Source organism: Podarcis cretensis, assembly GCF_951804945.1.
Source record: "Podarcis cretensis genome assembly, chromosome: 2".
Classification (NCBI taxonomy): domain Eukaryota; kingdom Metazoa; phylum Chordata; class Lepidosauria; order Squamata; family Lacertidae; genus Podarcis; species Podarcis cretensis.
In genome coordinates, this window is record NC_137171.1 from 127780606 (window position 1) to 127799658 (window position 19053).

The 19053-nt window shown below is 49.8% G+C and overlaps 2 protein-coding genes across 2 annotated transcripts in view; both read left to right on the forward strand.

Moving 5' to 3' along the window:
• Window positions 1-2373: 2373 nt before the first annotated feature.
• LOC307209506 (uncharacterized protein) overlaps window positions 2374-19053 on the forward strand; it is a 267574-nt gene continuing 250894 nt past the window's right edge. The window contains exons 1-2 of the mRNA XM_079964618.1: window positions 2374-2943; window positions 9243-9416. Of these exons, the coding sequence (XP_079820744.1) occupies window positions 2838-2943; window positions 9243-9416 (280 nt within the window). The 5' untranslated portion in view covers window positions 2374-2837. The remainder of the gene's footprint in view (window positions 2944-9242; window positions 9417-19053) is intronic.
• On the forward strand, window positions 14313-17676 carry LOC307209536 (uncharacterized protein). Its single transcript, XM_079964714.1, has 2 exons — window positions 14313-14340; window positions 14605-17676. The coding sequence occupies exons 1-2, from the start codon at window positions 14328-14330 to the stop codon at window positions 16011-16013; spliced, it is 1422 nt and encodes a 473-aa protein (XP_079820840.1). The 5' UTR covers window positions 14313-14327; the 3' UTR covers window positions 16014-17676.

The following is a 19053-nucleotide window of genomic DNA, read 5'->3' on the forward strand; positions in this document are numbered from 1 at the left end:
GGCGGACTGGGAGGGGGGAAAGGGCCCCCCAAGTCTGACCCCAGAGCCTGGAAGAAGCCCAGCTGGGCCTGCCAGCCTCCAGGTCCAAGCTGGGGGGAGGGAAGGGAGACCCCCAAGAAGGAGGGCTGAGGGGACCCCTGGGTGTGGGGGGCGGACTGAGAGGGGGGAGCGGAGGGAGACCCCCAAGAAGGAGGGCTGAGGGGACCCCTGGGTGTGGGGGGCGGACTGAGGGGGGGGGAGGGAAGGGAGACCCCCAAGAAGGAGGGCTGAGGGGACCCCTGGGTGTGGGGGGCGGACTGAGGGGGGGGGAGGGAAGGGAGACCCCCAAGAAGGAGGGCTGAGGGGACCCCTGGGTGTGGGGGGCGGACTGAGGGGGGGGGGAGGGAAGGGAGACCCCCAAGAAGGAGGGCTGAGGGGGCCCCCTGGGTGTGGGGGGTGGACTAAGGGGGGAGCGGAGGGAGACCCCCAAGTCTGAATGGGACACGACTCAGTCCAGGAAGGAGAGGGAAGAAGGGGCAGAAATGGAGTTCAGCATCTGACCACCATGTCTAGAAAGCGGAACATCGGCCTGAGAAGAGAAGCTGCGCCTGGACTTCTGCCTTTAATGCCCTGACAGCCTCCAAGTTGAGGCAAGAAGTTGACTTCTGCCTGAAAGTACCTGAAACTGTTCTTAACCTGAGGTACCACTTGAGCTAATGGGGCCTCCTGCTGCCGCCACCACACAATTTCTGTTCTCATCCTGAAACAAAGTTCTTAACCTGAGGTAATATTTCTGGGTTAGCAGAGTCTGTAACCTGAAGCGTCTGTAACGCGAGGTACCACTGTATTACTATTCTCCTCCTTGGGCCTCTGAGACAGAGAGGGGCTTTCCCTCCTCGTCTCCCAATGGAGAGGCCTCCTCCTCCGTGGGGCCAACATGGCGGGGAGAGAGGCTGCCCTGCGGAGGCCAAGCCATCATGGCAGGGAGGCGGCTGAGGACCAAAGGTGCCGCCCTCCTTCATCCGGGAGGAGAGACCCCGAGAGCGTGGGACCCCCGAGGACCACAGGGGAGCCATGGCGTCTCTGGGAGCGGCTGGGGCCTCCGGGAAAAAACAAAATGGCGTTCCCGCCTTTTTCAGAAAAGGGCGGGAAATGCCATCTCTTGGCCCCGCCGCGTCCATGCACTCCTCCTGGGCCTGCCTGGCCGTGGGGGGGGGGGAAATACAGCTGCCCCCAAATAATGAGGGGGGAGAGAAACAGGAAGAGAAGGAAGGAGAATTGAAGGAGAAGCTGGGAGGGGGAGCAGCCAAGAGGGAAACTCAGGGGGAAAACTCCCTCAGGAAACCGGGCGAAGGACGAGACCCAGGGGAATCTGAAAGCGGATTGGCCAGCTGTCCAATGCAGAGGCTTCTGATTGGTCCAGCCCTGCTCTGGTGTGGGAAATGGGGTCAGATAGTTCTGGGAACCCAGTAGAAACTGGTTTTCTGGCAGGAAACACAGAAAGGATGGCAGGTGTCCCTCTTCCTTTGAACTGGAGTCCGGAGTCAGCTCTGTCAGACTTCTTTCTGGAATAAGAAACGCCCTCCTTTCCTGCTGGGTCCCAAACAGGGGCAAGTCAAGCTCAACACCACCTCCAACCCCCTCCCCACTTTAAAAGCACCATTTTGAGAAGCAGCAACTCTCAAATACGAAGAAATCAGCACCTCCACCTGCTCACATTCCCCCCCCCCCCGCTTGGTTTTCAGGGAGGGCTTTTCTTAGCCCCTCATCCCCCCCCCAATTCAAAATAAGGGGCAGGCTGGCTGGAGACCCTTCCCTCCAACACCCTTACCATTATTTAATGGCATCCCAGTTATATGTATTCCCCTTGTCCCAAAAAGAGTCTCAGCTTCAGGGGTTCTTCTGAATGAACTGCCAGGAGAAGGCACCTGAGCCTGACTCTCCAGTGGCAGAAGGTTCCCTAGGACACTCCAGGCTCAGCGTGGGTCAAACACTGAGGAAAACTTCTTGGAGCAACTTTTGGGAAAAGGGGAATACATATAACCGGGATGCCGTTCAATAACGGTAAGGGGGTTGGGAAATGGGAGTGCCTGATCACCTCATCTGTCTACTGAGAAATCTCTATGTGGGACAAGAAGCTACAGTTACAACTGGATATGGAACAACTGATTGGTTCAAAATTGGGAAAGGGGTACGGCAAGGCTGCATATTGTCTCCCTGCTTATTTAACTTATATGCAGAATTCATCATGCGAAAGGCTGGGCTGGATGAATCTCAAGCCGGAATTAGGATTGCCAGAAGAAATATCAACAACCTCAGATATCACAACCTTGATGGCAGAAAGTGAGGAGGAATTAAAGAACATTTTAATGAGGGTGACAGGAGAGCGCAAAATATGGTCTGAAGCTCAACATCAAAAAAACGAAGATCATGGCCACTGGGCCCATCACCTCCTGGCAAATAGAAGGGGAAGAAATGGAGGCAGTGAGAGATTTTGCTTTCTTGGGCTCCAGGATCGCTGCAGATGGTGACAGCAAAATAGAGCCCATAATCCCAGGATCTCTGAAATGAACAAATAAATGCCCAGGATGGTCCAGATTGAACTCTTCCCTGGATCAATGTTTGCCACGTCCCAAATGGAAAGCAAGAGCAGAGCAGGGTCCTCCCAACATCCGCAGGGGTTTGGGATCTAGGCATTCAGCTGCCCAAGGCACTTGCTAAGACCTAGATCTGGGCTCCTTGGGGCCAATGGGGGCGGGGAGGGCAGGCTCTAAGCGCAGCAGCAGATCTGCCTGCAGGCAGAGGGAAGGGCAGGCTTTGCAAGGGTTAAGAGGAGCAGAGCTGGATTCCTAGAGAGGATGGGAAGTGAAGGGAGTGAAGGTCCTCCATCGCTCAATTCCCTCCCCCCCCCCATCCCTTCCTGCTTTCTTCTTTCTCCTTTGCAAAAGCCCCTCCTGGAATCCGGTGAGTCCCCTATTTCCTCCCTCTGAGGGTGCAATGGGGAGAAGGGGGTCCCAGGGGGGCAGGGAGGGGGCATGGGGGTCCCTGCTCAGATCATACAGAGTGGGGGCAGACCCCCAAGTCAGGGAGCAGAGGGTCCTCCCTTGTCCTCTCTGTCAAGCCAGGGAGGGGGCTTGAGGAGATCGCAGGAGGTCTGAAGCTCTGTTCTTCCTTTGGATCCAGATGCTGCCTTCATTTTGGGGAGGGGGCTTGGGGTCAAGGAAAAGTGGGCAGGTAAAGAAACCCCCTCCAGATTTAGGGATTATGATGATGTGGAATGGGACACGGGTGGCGCTGTGGGTAAAAGCCTCAGTGCCTAGGGCTTGCTGAGTGAATGGTCGGCGGTTCGAATCCCCGCGGCGGGGTGCGCTCCCGCTGCTCGGTCCCAGCGCCTGCCAACCTAGCAGTTCGAAAGCACCCCCGGGTGCAAGTAGATAAATAGGGACCGCTTACTGGCGGGAAGGTAAACGGCGTTTCCGTGTGCTGCACTGGCTTGCCAGATGCAGCTTCATCACGCTGGCCACGTGACCCGGAAGTGTCTCCGGACAGCGCTTGCCCCCGGCCTCTTAAGTGAGATGGGCACACAACCCTAGAGTCTGTCAAGACTGGCCCGTACGGGCAGGGGTACCTTTACCTTTACCTTTATGATGTGGAATGGGACGCGGGTGGCGCTGTGGGTTAAACCACAGAGCCTAGGACTTGCCGATCAGAAGGTCGGTGGTTTGAATCCCCCGACTGCTCGGTTCCAGCTCCTGCCCACCTAGCAGTTCAAAAGCGCGTCAAAGTGCAAGTAGATAAATTCGTACCACTCCGGTGGGAAGGTAAATGGCGTTTCCGTGTGCTGCTCTGGTTGGCCAGAAGTGCCTTAGTCATGCTGGCCACATTTATACAAGGATTAAGACCCATCATTAAAATACACAACAGTTGCCTAACAGGCACCCCTTGTGGGCCTGACAGTTCATGTTTGTGGGTTGTGTAGCCGGCGAATTCTGGCCCAGGGCTGCTGCTGGGCCATCCCCTCCACACCCAGTCCAGGACCCGGGAGATGACCCTATCTTTCTTGGAATGGTGTGCAACTTCTTGTGCCTGAATGGGGCGGTCGGGAAGCAGCTCCAGGCTCATAACCTCTTGTGCAGGTGCTGGGTCGGGGCCTGTTTCCGGTAGTGGTAGCCTGCTGAGGGCGTCCGCATGGCCCATCGCCTTCCCCGGACGGTGAATCAGTGCATACTGGTAGCTGGCAAGGAAAATTGACCACCTGAGGACGCGAGGAGACAGCACTTGGGGGGTCTGCTTTTCAGGGGCAAACAAGCCAAGCAACGGCTTGTGGTCAGTCACCACAGTGAAGGGCTGCCCATACAAGAAATCATGGATTTTTTTTACTCCCTTCATGATTGCCAGCCCCTCCTCATCTATTTGCGAGTAGTTCCACTCGGTTTCGTTGAGTGTCTGGGAAAAGTATGCTACCGGTACCTCTCTTCCATCTGGGAGTTGGTGTCCCAGGACAGCGCCAATGCCATAGGGTGAGGCGTCGCATGCTAGCACCACTGGCAGCCTCTCGTTGAAGTGTGCCAAGACCGAGTTTGAGACAAGAAAGTCCTTGACTGCCTGGAATGCAGCCTCCTGGCGCTGGCCCCACACCCAAGGGGCCCGCTTGTCCAGGAGTCTGTGTAGGGGCTCCACTACCACCGCCTTGTGGGGAAGGAAGGAATGGTAAAAGTGCAATAGTCCCAAGAAGGCCGGAAGTTCAGTCTTGCTCTTGGGCGCTGGGGCATCACAAATGGCCCGTACCTTGTCCCCAGTCAGGTGGACCCCTTCTGCGTCCACCATAAATCCCAGAAAGTCCACCTGAGGCCCTCCTAGTAGACATTTTTCCCTCTTCCCAGTCTCCAGATGCTGGGTTGAATGGCGAGAAGCTGCTGTCAGTTGCCATTCTGAGTTCCTTGTGTCCCAGAGCTGAAGCCTGGATACACGGTGTGAGGCAGCGGTGCGGGAGGTGGCGGTGCTGTGTGTGGCAGTCAGCTCAGCGGGATCCCACCCTCGTCGCCAGTGAAATATACTCAGAGTCGCAAAGTGATTTCATGCTTTTTATTCAGCTCATAGTGGTGAGGAGGAATGAATGAAAATCCCCTCAAAGTATCTGCTTTATATACATTATTTACACAATGGGCTGCACATGATTGGCTAATTCTGGAATTCTACTGTAAGCCAATCAGGTTGTGGATTCACTTATATCTGGAGCATGATTGGGTGGTTCCTGCCAACCAATCACTGCTGCATTGTTCTAGGACCAATCAGACTGCTGCATTCTGAATCCTATTGTTCTAGGACCAATCAGACTGCTGCAGTTTGGATCCTATTCAACTCAGTACATAAAACCTCCATTAAGATACTGAAATAAGCATGCAAGAAAAGAATAGTATTAAAACAATGCAGCTATTAAGAGGCAGAAAAGAACAGAGCAATGTGTAGAAAAATATCATCTTTCTTCTCCCTTTTTCTCTTAGGGTCCAGTGTGCTTTGAAGACGTAGCTGTTCCTTTCACAGAGGAGGAGTGGGCTTTGCTGGATCCTGAGCAGAGAGCTCTGCAGAAGGAAGTCAAGGAGGAGAATCCTGGGATCGTGGCCTCTCTGGTAAGGGTGCCTGCTGGATCATGAGATCAGTTTTGAAATTCCATACAGATCTCTGAAGGACAAACCTCCTCTATTTTGAGGGAGCCCAATAGCGCCACCTGCAGCTTCTGAGTTGTTAACACACCCACAACTCTCCATAGGAGATGCATCTCCTGTTCTGTCTGGGAATATTCTTCCACCAGTCCTGCCTTTTCAAACCAGGATGAGGCTGGTCTCAGCTGCCCAGGCCTTCTTCCATGTAGAGATCTCAGCGATCTCAGGGACGTGGAGGTACATCCTGTCAAATTTTCTTAAAAGTTTTTCTCAGAAAAGGCAGTAATTCATTTCCCTTCTTCCTCTTTCACAAGCAGTCATTTGCATTGTTCAATCATTTCAGGCTAAATTTCTTCCTCAGCCTAAGCATAATAATAATAATAATAATAATAATAATAATAATAATAATACTGCCATATAACAGCAGATTGTAGGTGGTGAATTGGAGAGGAAGAAGAAGGGAGACAACCAAGAGAATCCACACAATGGAGAAACCATATAAATATTCAGAGTGTGGAGAGAACTTTAGTCGGAGCTCCCAGTCCACTTCCCATCAAGGAAAGCTCTTCGTTCAGAAGGAGAGCCTCACTTCACATGAAAGAACTAACGGGGGAAGAAATTAGTGCTTGAAATGTGGGGAAAGCTTCAATTGCAGCTCCACCCACTATTCCCATGAGATACTTCATACAGGGGAGTGTTTGGAAAAAAATCAGTTTCCATTAAATAAATCACAGCAAGGATAATCACAGAATTTCAGAAAATGGTATAAGGCATATGGTATAACTGGTATAAGGAAACTTGATAAGGAATTAAGGGGGAAAACAGTGTTGACCCAGAGTAGTTACAAAATTTATGTTCTCTCCCCGGGTGCCACAGACCCTCCTCCAAAGAGAGCTTCTCTGAAGAAAGCACAAGCAAAAATTACTCAATTTTACGTGAAGAAGGAAAATGAGGAGGTGGCTAAGAAACAGCAGGAGCCAGATCCCATTACTGACCTTATAGGATCTCTCAGCAGCTCTAAGGATGAGCAGAAAGAGGTTTTGGGCCCAGCCAGCTCAACTGCTAAGTCATCTCTGGCACTGAGACCAGGAGCTCAAGCGACTCAAGGCCAAATTCAGGCTAAACAAGTAGAGGAACTAATCTGAAAGCAAAATTCGGAACTATCCTCAGGAAATGCTAATACAAGGCTAAAAGACTCCTTCTCCCAAGCCTCTGGTGCAAATGAGGAATTATCTGTCATTGGGTGACGAGGGACTACTAACGAGGGACATAGAATGCATAAAATCCTTTTTGGCTCACTGTAATAAAATTCCTACCATCCTGATAGGTACTTGTAAAACCTTCTGGAATAAAGTCTGGCAGAGAGTGTGGAACCGGATAATACAACAATATCTCTTTCCCTACCATTAAAAATAGATCAATAAGGGAGGTTTAATTCGTCCACATGGCAAAAGGAGGTCAATAAGTACAAAGAAGAGCAAAAATGTTTTAAAAAATTAAAATAGTGCAATATTAAAAAGTTGACTTAAAAATAGCTTTTAACTTACTTAAGAGTAGCTCATGCTCTGGGTCCAGACAGAACACTTAAGAAGCATGTACTGTACAGTGGTACCTTGGGTTAAGTACTTAATTCGTTCCAGATGTCCGTTCTTAACCTGACACTGTTCTTAACCTGAAGCACCACTTTAGCTAATGAGGCCTCCTGCTGCTGCCGCGACGCCGGAGCATGATTTCTGTTCTCATCCTGAAGCAAAGTTCTTAACCCGAGGTACTATTTCTAGGTTAGCGGAGTCTGTAAACTGAAACGTATATAACCTGAAGCGTATGTAACCCGAGGTACCACTGTACTGGAATCTGCACACCAGATCCTTATATCAGTATGAAACGATATGCAAGGTTATCAAATGCTCTGCTGTCCTGTCAGAAGCCAAAACCAAACCAACTAGGGAGAGGGTTTTGATAAACAAGAATTGGAAATGGGTTCTGTCTCAAAATAAGCTACTTCCCTCAAGCTACCCTAAGCCTTTAGGTATCTTCTCACAAGAGGAGCGTAAAGTTTGTGAATATAGTGTATAAGCGCAGAGAATATCTATGGAGGAGTGGTGTATCAGTCTCAAGATTATTCCAAAATGTGGCATCGCAAGCTCCTCTGCTTCCACATTCAGCAACACCTCCAAAAAGTCCTCAATTCAAGGCAGACTATTGTCCTTTAGTTGACATATACTCTGCAGGTGACAATCCTGACTAGCCAGCTGACCTGGACCCCAAGGAACCCCCTAACTCAGACAGCCCTGGGTCCTTGCACTTGAGAAATCTAGGGAAGGACCTACTTGACAGAACTGAAAAGAATGGATTGCATGTCTTCTGTGCTCTGCCATAAGTAGCCCAGAATGAAATATTCTCCAGATTGGACCTCTGACGTTCCTACCTAATAAGTTTGAAGAAGGAACACAAGGGCTCATGCAAGCAAAACGTGACCCTTTGTGCTCCAGATCCAGCCCACCAGAACGAACCCTCTTTCCCCGAAGATTTGGTCCCCATGCAAGAGGCAAATATTGCCAAAACATCTGCCTGGCTTGCGATGAGAGAGCTCAAAGAGCGTCAAGAGGACTCTCCGTAGAAAGCACCAAGCATGGGGCCACTTACATGTATTAGCTACTCGTCTGTTTTCTGCCCATGCTCTGGGGTTGCAGTTTTCAGGCTTGGGGACAGGATGGTGACTGGTTTTGGCACCAAGTTGTGTCCATAAGCCTCACTGAGTACAATGGGATCTACTCTCAGGTCACTACTGTACAGACCATGCCAGCCTTACAAAGTGGGGTGAGGAGCAAAGAGCTGAAATTGGAATCACTGGAATTGCTTAGAAATGGGGCTTTTGAGGCCTCTGGTTCCGGTCTGCCTTAATGGATGCCGCTCCCACGATAGCAGAGATCGTTAGCAAAGAATAAACAGATGATTTGTGGGTAATTGTCCTCAATTAAAGGTGCCTGCTGGTACAGATGGAACAAGATAATAAACCGCTAAATTTAGACAGATACAAAGCCGAAACAATTTCAACTGGAAAGAAGACTTCCGTTGATGAAAAATGTATGTTGTTGGGGAGGGGGGAGCCTTTACTCTTTCTTTATATATATATATTATGCTTGTAACATAAATGATTCGGCAACACACACACCTCGAATGCTAACAAACTGATAAAAAGCAAGAGGAGATAAAAGAGAATGGGATTATATTTATGGATTACAACAGAAAAGCGAACTATGTGATAAAATTGAAATGGATTAAGCCTCAAACTTTCACTGTATTGCTATGGAAGGAAATGGAGTTTAGTTTTGATGATTGGCCAAGGCTTGGGGACAGGATGGTGACTGGTTTTGGCACCAAGTTCTGTCCATAAGCACCATTGAATTCAATGTCAGCCTTACGAAGTGGGGTGAGGAGCAAACAGGGGAAACTGCAAGCACTGGAGATGTTTAGAAATGGGGCTTCTGTTGGGAAGGGGCTGCCCCATTTGGGCTTCTCCAGGGGCAGGAGAATATCTAGGGCAGGAGAATCCCTGCAGGGCCTCTGAGGCTCCCTTTGCTTCTTCCTCTCTCCCAGGACCCTGCAGCTTCTTTTGGCTCCTTGACTCTTCAGGAAGGATGAGTGAGACGGATCCTGTCAAGCTAGAGGAGATGGAAGAGGGAAGATGGACGCATGACCTGGTCCGGCTGTCTCCCGCATCCCTCCTCTCAACCTCTGAGCGCTCCCTCCCAGGGACCTCCGAGAGATCTGGTGAGTCCCAGGGGAGGGGAGATGGGGACGTGGAGGGATGGAGCCAGAGAGGTATTGGGGCTTCCTCAGCTAGGGGGTGGGGGGAGGCAGGCAGGCGGATGGAGATGGAGAAGGGGAGCACCTTTTCGGGCTCCCCCACCTGCCTGCCTGCCTGCCTGCCTGCTCCTTTGTCATCTGCAGGCAATTTGAGCTAGGAATAGATCACAGCTCCCCAGTCACCGTGATGTGTTGGCAGCTCAAAAGGTCTAAAATCAGTTCTGTGATCTGAATGCCTTACCAATGTCCAACACTGATCCGTCGCGCAGCACTAGAACCCACGGCTCTTTTTTTAAAAATTGGTTTTCACATATTGTATTACAATACAAATGTACCAAAGCCAACACCATTTCCTCCCCATCCCCCCATACATTTACATTTCTATTTCCTCAATCCATCATATTATTCTTTTCTCCATCCTCAAACTTCCCTCCGCCCCATCGCGCAGCACTAGAAGCCACGAGTCTTGAAAGGAACCTGATCCTGCTTTGCAGATTGAATGCAGATGAGGCCTCCATGTATTTTTCTTTTCTTTTCTTTTTTGGAATAACTTTTTATTTGCTTTTATAAACAAGGAACATAGGAATAATAAAACATCTAGACCAAGTCTTCTCATGTCATTTCTATGTAAAATAGCAGAATAAATTTGCCGGAATATCTATAACATATAGTTCATCATTAGTGGTCAGTGTATGAGTTCTGGGTTCATGAATTGCTTTCAACTGAAACAAAAAAAGGGGAAACAGGAGAGCACAGAGAACATTCAACATCGCAGAGCCAAATGCCTAGACTGAAGCTCTTGTGGCCGTTGTGCTTAGATTAAGTGAGTAATAGTCATTTTACCTCTTCTGTTACCAAAGAAACAATACAGAGTTGGTTTCATCATGAAAATGGGAGGGAGGGGGTTCAAAGTGAAGAAAGAGATTTACGTATAAATTTAAATTTAGACCAACCAGATTGAGATAACTTCTGATGGGGGGTGTTCAGGTAAAGATGTTGCTGTTTGTTAAAATACTGTACTACATCAAACATTAAAAGCCTCCCTAAACAGGGCCGCCTTCCGATGTCTTCTAAAAGTCTGGTAGTTGTTGTCCTCTTTTACATCTGGTGGGAGGGCATTCCACAGGGAGGGCGCCACTACCGAGAAGGCCCTCTGCCTGGTTCTCTGTAACTTGGTTTCTCGCAGTGGGGGAACCACCAGAAGGCCCTCGGTGCTGGACCTCAGTGTCCGGGTAGAACGATGGGGGTGGAGACACTCCTTCAGATATACCGGACTGAGGCCGTTTAGGGCTTTCAAGGTCAGCACCAACACTTTGAATTGTGCTCGGAAATGTACTGGGAGCCAATGGAGGTCTTTCAAGACCGGTGTTATATGGTCTCGGCAGCCGCTGTCAGTCACCAGTCTAGCTGCCGCATTCTGGATTAGTTGTAGTTTCTGAGTCACCTTCAAAGGTAGCCCCACGTAGAGTGCATTGCAGTAGTCCAAGCGGGAGATAACCAGAGCATGCACCACTCTGGCGAGACAGTCCGCGGGCAGGGAGCGTCTCATCCTGCGTACCAGATGGAGCTGGTAGACAGCTGCCCTGGACACAGATTTGACCTGTGCCTCCATGGACAGCTGTGAGTCCAAAATGACTCCCAGGCTGCGCACCTGGTCATTCAGGGGCAAAGTTACCCCATTCAGGACCAGGGAATCCTCCACACCTGCCGGCCTCCTGTCCCCCCAAAACAGTACTTCTGTCTTGTCAGGGTTCAATCTCAATATGTTAGCCGCCATCCATCCTCCAACTGCCTCCAGACACTCACACAGGACCTTCACCACCTTCACTGGTGATTCACTGATTTAAAAGAGAGGTTATGGTTGATGGTATCAAATGCCGCTGAGAGATCCAGCAGAACTAGGAAGCAGCTCTCACCTTTGTCCCAAGCCCGCCGGAGATCATCAACCAGTGCGACCAAGGCAGTTTCAGTCCCATGATGAGGCCTGAATCCCGACTGGAAAGGATCCAAATTGTCCGCTTCTTCCAGGCGTGCCTGGAGTTGTTCAGCAACCACTCGCTCAATCACCTTGCCCAAGAATGGAAGATTTGAGACTGGGCGATAGTTGGCCATTGTGGCCGCATCTAAAGATGGTTTTTTAAGAAGCGGTTTAATAACCGCCTCTTTCAGCGGGTCTGGGAAGGCTCCCTCACAGAGGGAAGCATTCACCACCCCACGAAGCCCATCGCCCAGCCCTTCCCAGCTAGCTTTTATAAGCCAGGATGGGCAAGGATCCAGGAGACAGGTGGTTGGTTTCACTCGTCCAAGCAGCCTGTCCACATCCTCGGAGGTAACAGATTGGAACTGATCCCACACAATTTGACTAGACAGGACTCTAGCACTCTCCCGCTCCGGCTCTGCTCCCATGGTGGTGTCTACCTCTTCCCGAATCTGAGTGACTTTATCTGCAAAAAACTTTGCAAAATCATTGCAGGAGATCATGTGGCCCTTGCTGGGCCCCGATGTAACAGGTGGTTCCGCTAAATTGCGAACCACCTGAAAAAGTCTCCTGCTGCTGTTTTCTGCAGATGCAATAGAGGCGGTGAAGAAAGACTCCTTCGCTGTCGCTACCACCACTTGGTAGGCTCGACATTGAGCTCTAACCCGTGTCCTGTCAGCTTCAGAATGAGTTATCTGCCACCGGCGCTCTAGCCGTCTCAATGATTGTTTCATTGCCCTCAGATCCGTGGAAAACCACGGGGCTGTCCAGGCTCCCGGAGAGGGCGCTTCGGAGCCAGTCAATAGCCCTGGTTAACTCCACATTTCAGCGGGCCACCAGGGAATCAGCTGAAAGGCCATCAACATGGAATAAAACATCCCCTACCATTCTCTAGAAACCATTTGGATCCATTAAGTGGCAGGGCGGACCATCCGAATTCGTCCCACCTCCCTGCAGAGGGGATGGGTCGCGGAGAAGTCCAGTTGCACCAGGAAGTGATCTGACCATGGCACTTCTTTCGTTTCGCTTTTACTTAGTGTCAGATCACCCACGTCACTAGAGGTGAACACCTGGTCCAAGGCATGTCTGCGGCTATGGGTTGGGCCAGACTTATTCAGGAACAGCCCCATGGAGGCCATGCTTTGCACGAAGTCCCGAGCGGCCCGTTGTAAGGTTGTGTCGGCATGGATATTAAAATCCCCTAGGACAACCAAGCTAGGTGTCTCCAGGAGAACATCCGCCATGACCTGAAGCAGCTCGGGCAGGGAATCCTTGGTGCAGCGGGGAGGTCGGTACACCAAAAGGAATCCTGAACTGCCCCTATTGCCCAACTTCCAAAACATGAACTCAGAAAACTGGGTCTTCCCAATAGGACGCCTGGTGCAAACTAATGACTTCCTAAAAATCACTGCAACCCCCCCTCCCGGCCCTCATGACCTGGGTTGCTGTGTGTAAGAGAAACCTGGTGGACAAGCAGCGGCAAGGACTGGCCCATCTGCTTCATCCAACCAAGTCTCTGTTACACATGCCAGGTCAAATCCTCCATCCATGATCAGGTCATGGATGGCAGTGGTCTTATGAATCATTGACCTGGCATTGCACAGCAGCACCTTCAGGTCATGTGGGTATCCCTTGCTGATTCTAGTATCCATCCGGTCAGGACCAGACCCGGAGGCAGGGATAGTCTTCAAACAATGACTAAACCTGCCTCCTCGGTAATGACATGGTCTGGTCTTAGCGTAACTCCTCCTCCTACCCGTGATCACTGAGATCGGTTGTCCCAGTGCATCCCCTCCTGTGGAACATGCCCCAGCCATTTTGTGGGCTGGGACCCACTCCCCGGCAGCCCTGACCCCTCCCCTTAAGAACAAAAAAAAACCTTTAAAAAAATAAAACAATAAAAAAAACCTGTAAAAATTACAAAAACACCTAAATCAAACAAATTCCCAGGCCCAACCAAACATCCACCCCACCCCACCCCCACATAAAAAAATTCAAAAGAAAAATTTTAAAACATTTTAAAAAGAACTCCCCCTGAGTCCTCCTGGACAGCAGCAGCAGTAACAGCAACCATAGTTGTGAGGCCTGTCAGGCTCCGCCTTGGGCCAGATGGTGAGTGGCAAGAGCAGGGCCCTCAGGCACTCACCCAGGGGAGTCCTCCTGGGCAGCAGAGCAGTCCTTTTGAGGCTTCAGGCCCCGCCCCGGGCCAGATGGTGAGTGGCAAGAGCAGGGCCCTCAGGCACTCACCCAGGGGAGTCCTCCTGGGCAGCAGAGCAGTCCTTTTGAGGCTTCAGGCCCCGCCCCGGGCCAGATGGTGAGTGGCAAGAGCAGGGCCCTCAGGCACTCACCCAGGGGAGTCCTCCTGGGCAGCAGAGCAGTCCTTTTGAGGCTTCAGGCCCCGCCCCGGGCCAGATGGTGAGTGGCAAGAGCAGGGCCCTCAGGCACTCACCCAGGGGAGTCCTCCTGGGCAGCAGAGCAGTCCTTTTGAGGCTTGAGGCCCCGCCCCGGGCCAGGTGGTGAGTGGCAAGAGCAGGGCCCTCAGGCACTCACCCAGGGGAGTCCTCCTGGGCAGCAGAGGAGTCCTTTTGAGGCTTCAGGCCCCGCCCCGGGCCAGATGGTGAGTGGCAAGAGCAGGGCCCTCAGGCACTCACCCAGGGGAGTCCTCCTGGGCAGCAGAGCAGTCCTTTTGAGGCTTCAGGCCCCGCCCCGGGCCAGGTGGTTAGTGGCAAGAGCAGGGCCCTCAGGCACTCACCCAGGGGAGTCCTCCTGGGCAGCAGAGAAGTCCTTTTGAGGCTTGAGGCCCCGTCTTGGGCCAGGTGGTAAGTGGCAAGAGCAGGGCCCTCAGGCACTCACCCAGGGGAGGTCAAGGAGAAGTCAAGGAGGAGAATCATGGGATCATGGACTCTCTCAGTAAGGATCCCTGTTGGATCATAACATGTTGTGATTGGAGATGGAGTGGATTCCATGATTGAGCCACAAAAATATCCATCCCAGATAAAAGCCTAGCAATATCTCAGTTAATACCAGGAAACAAAAACAGTGAAAACTATTGGACGGCCTCACATCTCATTCTCTTCAGTTCTTCCTCTGTCACAAGCATTCATTAACATTGTTCAATAATCTGGAGCTCCCATTTCCTCCTGAGACTCTAATTAGGATCTCTCTTCATTGCAGATGGTGATGAATCAGAAGGGAAGAACAAGGGAGACCACAAAAGAATCCACATAGCGGAGAAGTCATATAAATATTCAGAGTGTGGAGAGAACATCCGTCAGAGCTCCCAGTTCACCTCCCATCAAAGAAAGAGCTTTGTTCAAAGGAATAGCCTCACTTCACACGAAATAACACAGAGTAGGGAGAAATTGTATCAGTGCAGAGAATGTGGAAAGAGCTTCAATCAGAAGGGTAATCTCACTTTGCATCAAAGAGTTCATACTGGGGAGAAACCTTATCAGTGCTTCGAATGTGGAAAGAGCTTTAGTCAAAGTGTACATCTCACTTTGCATCAAAGAGTTCATACAGGGGAGAAACCCTATAAGTGCTTCGAATGTGGAAAGAGTTTTCGTCTGAGTGGTCATCTGGCTTCCCATCAAAGAATTCATACAGGAGAGAAACCCTATCAGTGCTTTGAATGTGGAAAGAGATTTCGTCTGAGTGGTGATCTGACTTCCCATCAAAGAGTTCACACAGGGGAAAAACCCTATCAGTGCTTGGAATGTGGAAAGAGCTTTCGTCGGAGTGGGGATCTGACTTCCCATCAAAGAATTCATACAGGGGAGAAACCCTATATGTGCTTCGATTGTGGAAAAAGCTTCCGGGACGGCCACAAGCTCACTTCCCATCAAAGAATTCATACAGGTGAGAAACCCTATCAGTGCTTGGAATGCGGAAAGAGCTTCAGTCAAAGTGCCACACTCTCTTCCCATTACAGAATTCATACAGGGGAGAAACCCTATCAGTGCTCAGAATGTGGGAAGCGCTTCCGTCATGAGGGGAATCTCACTTATCATCAAAGAATTCATACAGGGGAGAAACCCTATCAGTGCTTTGAATGTGGAAAGGGCTTCAGTCGGAAGGATAGTCTCACTTCCCATCAAAGAATTCATACAGGAGAGAAACCGTATCACTGCTTGGAATGTGGAAAGAGCTTTCGTCTGAGTTGTGATCTCAGTTCCCATCAAAGAATTCATACAGGGGAGAAACCCTACATGTGCTTCGATTGTGGGAAAAGCTTCCGGGAGGGCTACCACCTCACTTCCCATCAAAGAATTCATACAGGTGAGAAACCCTATCAGTGCTTGGAATGCGGAAAGAGCTTCAGTCAAAGTGGCGCACTCTCTTCCCATCACAGAATTCATACAGGGGAGAAACCCTATCAGTGCTCAGAATGTGGGAAGCGCTTCAGTCACGAGGGGAATCTCACTTCTCATCAAAGAATTCATACAGGGGAGAAACCCTATCAGTGCTTGGAATGTGGAAAGAGCTTCAGTCAAAGGACCCATCTCACTTCCCATCAAAGAATCCATACAAGAGAGAAAGTGTTTGGAATGTGGGAAAAGATTCATTCATGGCCCACCAAATAATTCATACAGGGTTGAAAGCATATCAGCACACGGAATGTGTATAAAATTTCACTTGTTCAAAAGTCAATTTAAGATCTCACACCAGGGTGAAGAATAGAATTATAGATTCAGAATCTAGTCCAACCCCCTCCAGAAATCTCATTTCAAGCACCCATGACCATCCAACTTCTGCTTAAAACCCCCCAATGAAGGTCCACCCCCTTCTGAGAGAGTTCCTTTTCACTGTCAGCTCTTACTATCAGAGAGAAAATATAAAAAAGACTTTGGAGAAGACTTCCGGTGTGATGGCCTATGGCGTTTGGCTGCTTTCCCAGGACACCGGACCCCAGTCGTGCAATTAAACAAGGTGAATCTGGGGGTAATTATCCCTGTTGAACCCCGCAGGGATGGGGCGGATGTGCCTTCACCCGCACGTCGTCCGATATCTGCCGCTCACTACAGTGGAGGCAGGGGCGCTGGGTGTTTAGCATTGCACAAATTGGACACTCTCCGATGCCAACGCCATGAGCGGGAGCATTCCTGTTTTTCAACAAAGATTTGAATTCGGACTTTGAAAGGACTTTTGTCGCTCTGCTACAGAAGATGTGAGGTGAGCGTCTCATCTTTGCTTATACTTGCTACTGTTGGGCCAACGCCCTCCCTCACTTGTCCGAATGGTGAGGAACTTCGCCCGTAGTAGCAGAGTACAGCAGAAGCAGACTCTGGTTGGAATGCAGCATCAAGAAAATAATAAGTCAACAGAGCGTGGAGCTGACTCACGCAGCCGTATCCTTCAGCAAAGCCAGATGCAAGCACCAGAGGGGAGGAGGAGGAGATATAGAAATAGCTCCCGTTCTCACACAACAATACATTAGGTAATTAGGCAATTAAAGGCACAATGTCACACTGTGCAATGAAAGAATGAAACACTGCAGTACTGACAGCTACTTCATGATTTGGCAAGCCTCATGGAGAAAGAGTCAATTAATGAAATGGAATGCAAGTGAAACTTTATAAAAAACTAGAGAATTTGATGTTTAATGGCGCAGTCCTTTGTGGAGGGCTCTAATTATTATTGGCAAGGTATCAGCTTGTTTGAAGATATGTTTTTGGCTGGGGATGCTAAAACGGCGCAAAGGAAGGCACATTAGAAAAAAAGGGGTCCCTCTCAAAGGGGGCTGAAGACAACCGACAGATTACAACTGGGGAATATTTCACACAGGAAACCACATCTGCTTGCATGGACTTTTGTCGTATGTGGATTTAAAAAGTGAAGATGAATCTTTGATCTTAGGGCCCAGGGGGAGCAAGCTTGGATTGTAGAGGAACCGAACAATTATTAACTGTGAAATATATCCCACGGTGTGATCTCTTACAGAAGATTCTTCGGTTTGGGAAAATATCAGTTCATTAAAATACATTACATGTGTCTTAATTTTAACTAAACAAAGGAAAGCTGGAAGACAGCCCAGAGTCCTGGAAGGTAAGATAGTGGAATGAAATAGGGCCTTCTGAGGAGGGACTGCACCGAAAAAAATTGATGGACAACAAGAAGAGCAAAATGTTCATCTTGCATGTAAATTTACATATAGATCTGTTAAATATGATGAAAGTTGCATACCAGTGGCTGTCAAGATAAAATGAAGCATTAAAATTGGTATGATATTGGAAATAGAGAGAAAAGTAGGAAGAAGAAACAAACAAAAAATTCTCCTGGCCAGCCAGAACATGGTTTTATTTTTTGAATTATAATGTGACAAGATTTGGTATTGTATCAATTGGAGAAGTATTAATGAAAAGTTAATAATAATAAAAAACTTTGGAGAATTAGAGGAAACATGACAAGCAGAAGGAGGAGGGAGAGGAGGAGGAGTAAAGGGACTAAAAAAGAGGACATTGGAGTGGATCTGAAAGTGCTCTTGTGGAACATAAATGGACTTAAGAATAAAACCAAAAGATACCAAATAACATAAATCTTACTAAAACAAAAATTGGACATTATATATTTGCAGAAAACACAGAAATAGCCAAGAAAAGGGAAGTGGTTTTGTATATTAACCCCAAATTAGATTTCAAACAAATATTCAGGGATGGGGAAGGCAGAATAATAGGGGTGGAGGTCAAATTAGCAGAGAACAATGGATGGAGGCTGGGCCAGGAAACGGGTCCACTTTCCGGAAGAAATCACAGAATCACAGGGTCAGAAGGGCCCCCAGGGGCCATCTAGTCCAACCCCTGCAAGGCAGGGATTGCAGCAAACGCCCAAGAGCGAACCAGGCGGACGTGGAGTTGGGGAGATTGGGGGCAAGTTGTATCTCCACCCCCCAAAGATTCAGCCCCTTTCCCAGACTTCAGAATGGCTGAATTGGAATGGGCCCCCAAGGGACATCTAGTCCCCCTTGCAATGCAGACCTACTCCCCCCCCCACCTCCCTTCATAACCCTGATCTCCACTTCTTCCTGCCAGGACCCATTGGGGGGGGGGCTCATTCTGCAGTGGCTTCTTGGGATCCCAAGCACCACTCTCTTCTGTTTCAGCTTGGGGGGCTTTGCCCTCCCAGTATCTCTGGAGGACTTATTTTTTGGGTGGGGGGAGAGAAAGAGGGAGGTCTGTATGTGTGGGGTCAGACAATCAAGGAAACTTGCAAAACGCCAAGCCAGCAAGTTATGGAAACCCCAGAGCTGCCCTGATGGACCCTACAACATTGCAAATGAATCCTATATGTTCCCAAAGACCATCCAGGCCCACCCCTTGCAAGGGTCTCCCGCCTCCTCCCGCGCCCCCTGTCCGGCTCCCCTCCCTCCCTCCATGGCTACTGCTCTCTCCCAAACCCACGTGGGTAACCAGGCAGCCAGCTCAACCCACCCACTTCCGGGTGCTCTCTCCCCCTCGCCCAATCGCCTCGCAAGGGGAAGCCGCTGCGGAGAAAGGGCAGAGGCCATGTTGGGTCAGGGCAGCCGGTCCTCCCATGTTTGGAGCGGGAGGAAGGGCCCGCGGCCATCTTGAATGAGGGCAATTCTGTGCCTGTCTGTTATATATACAAACATATATACATCTATCT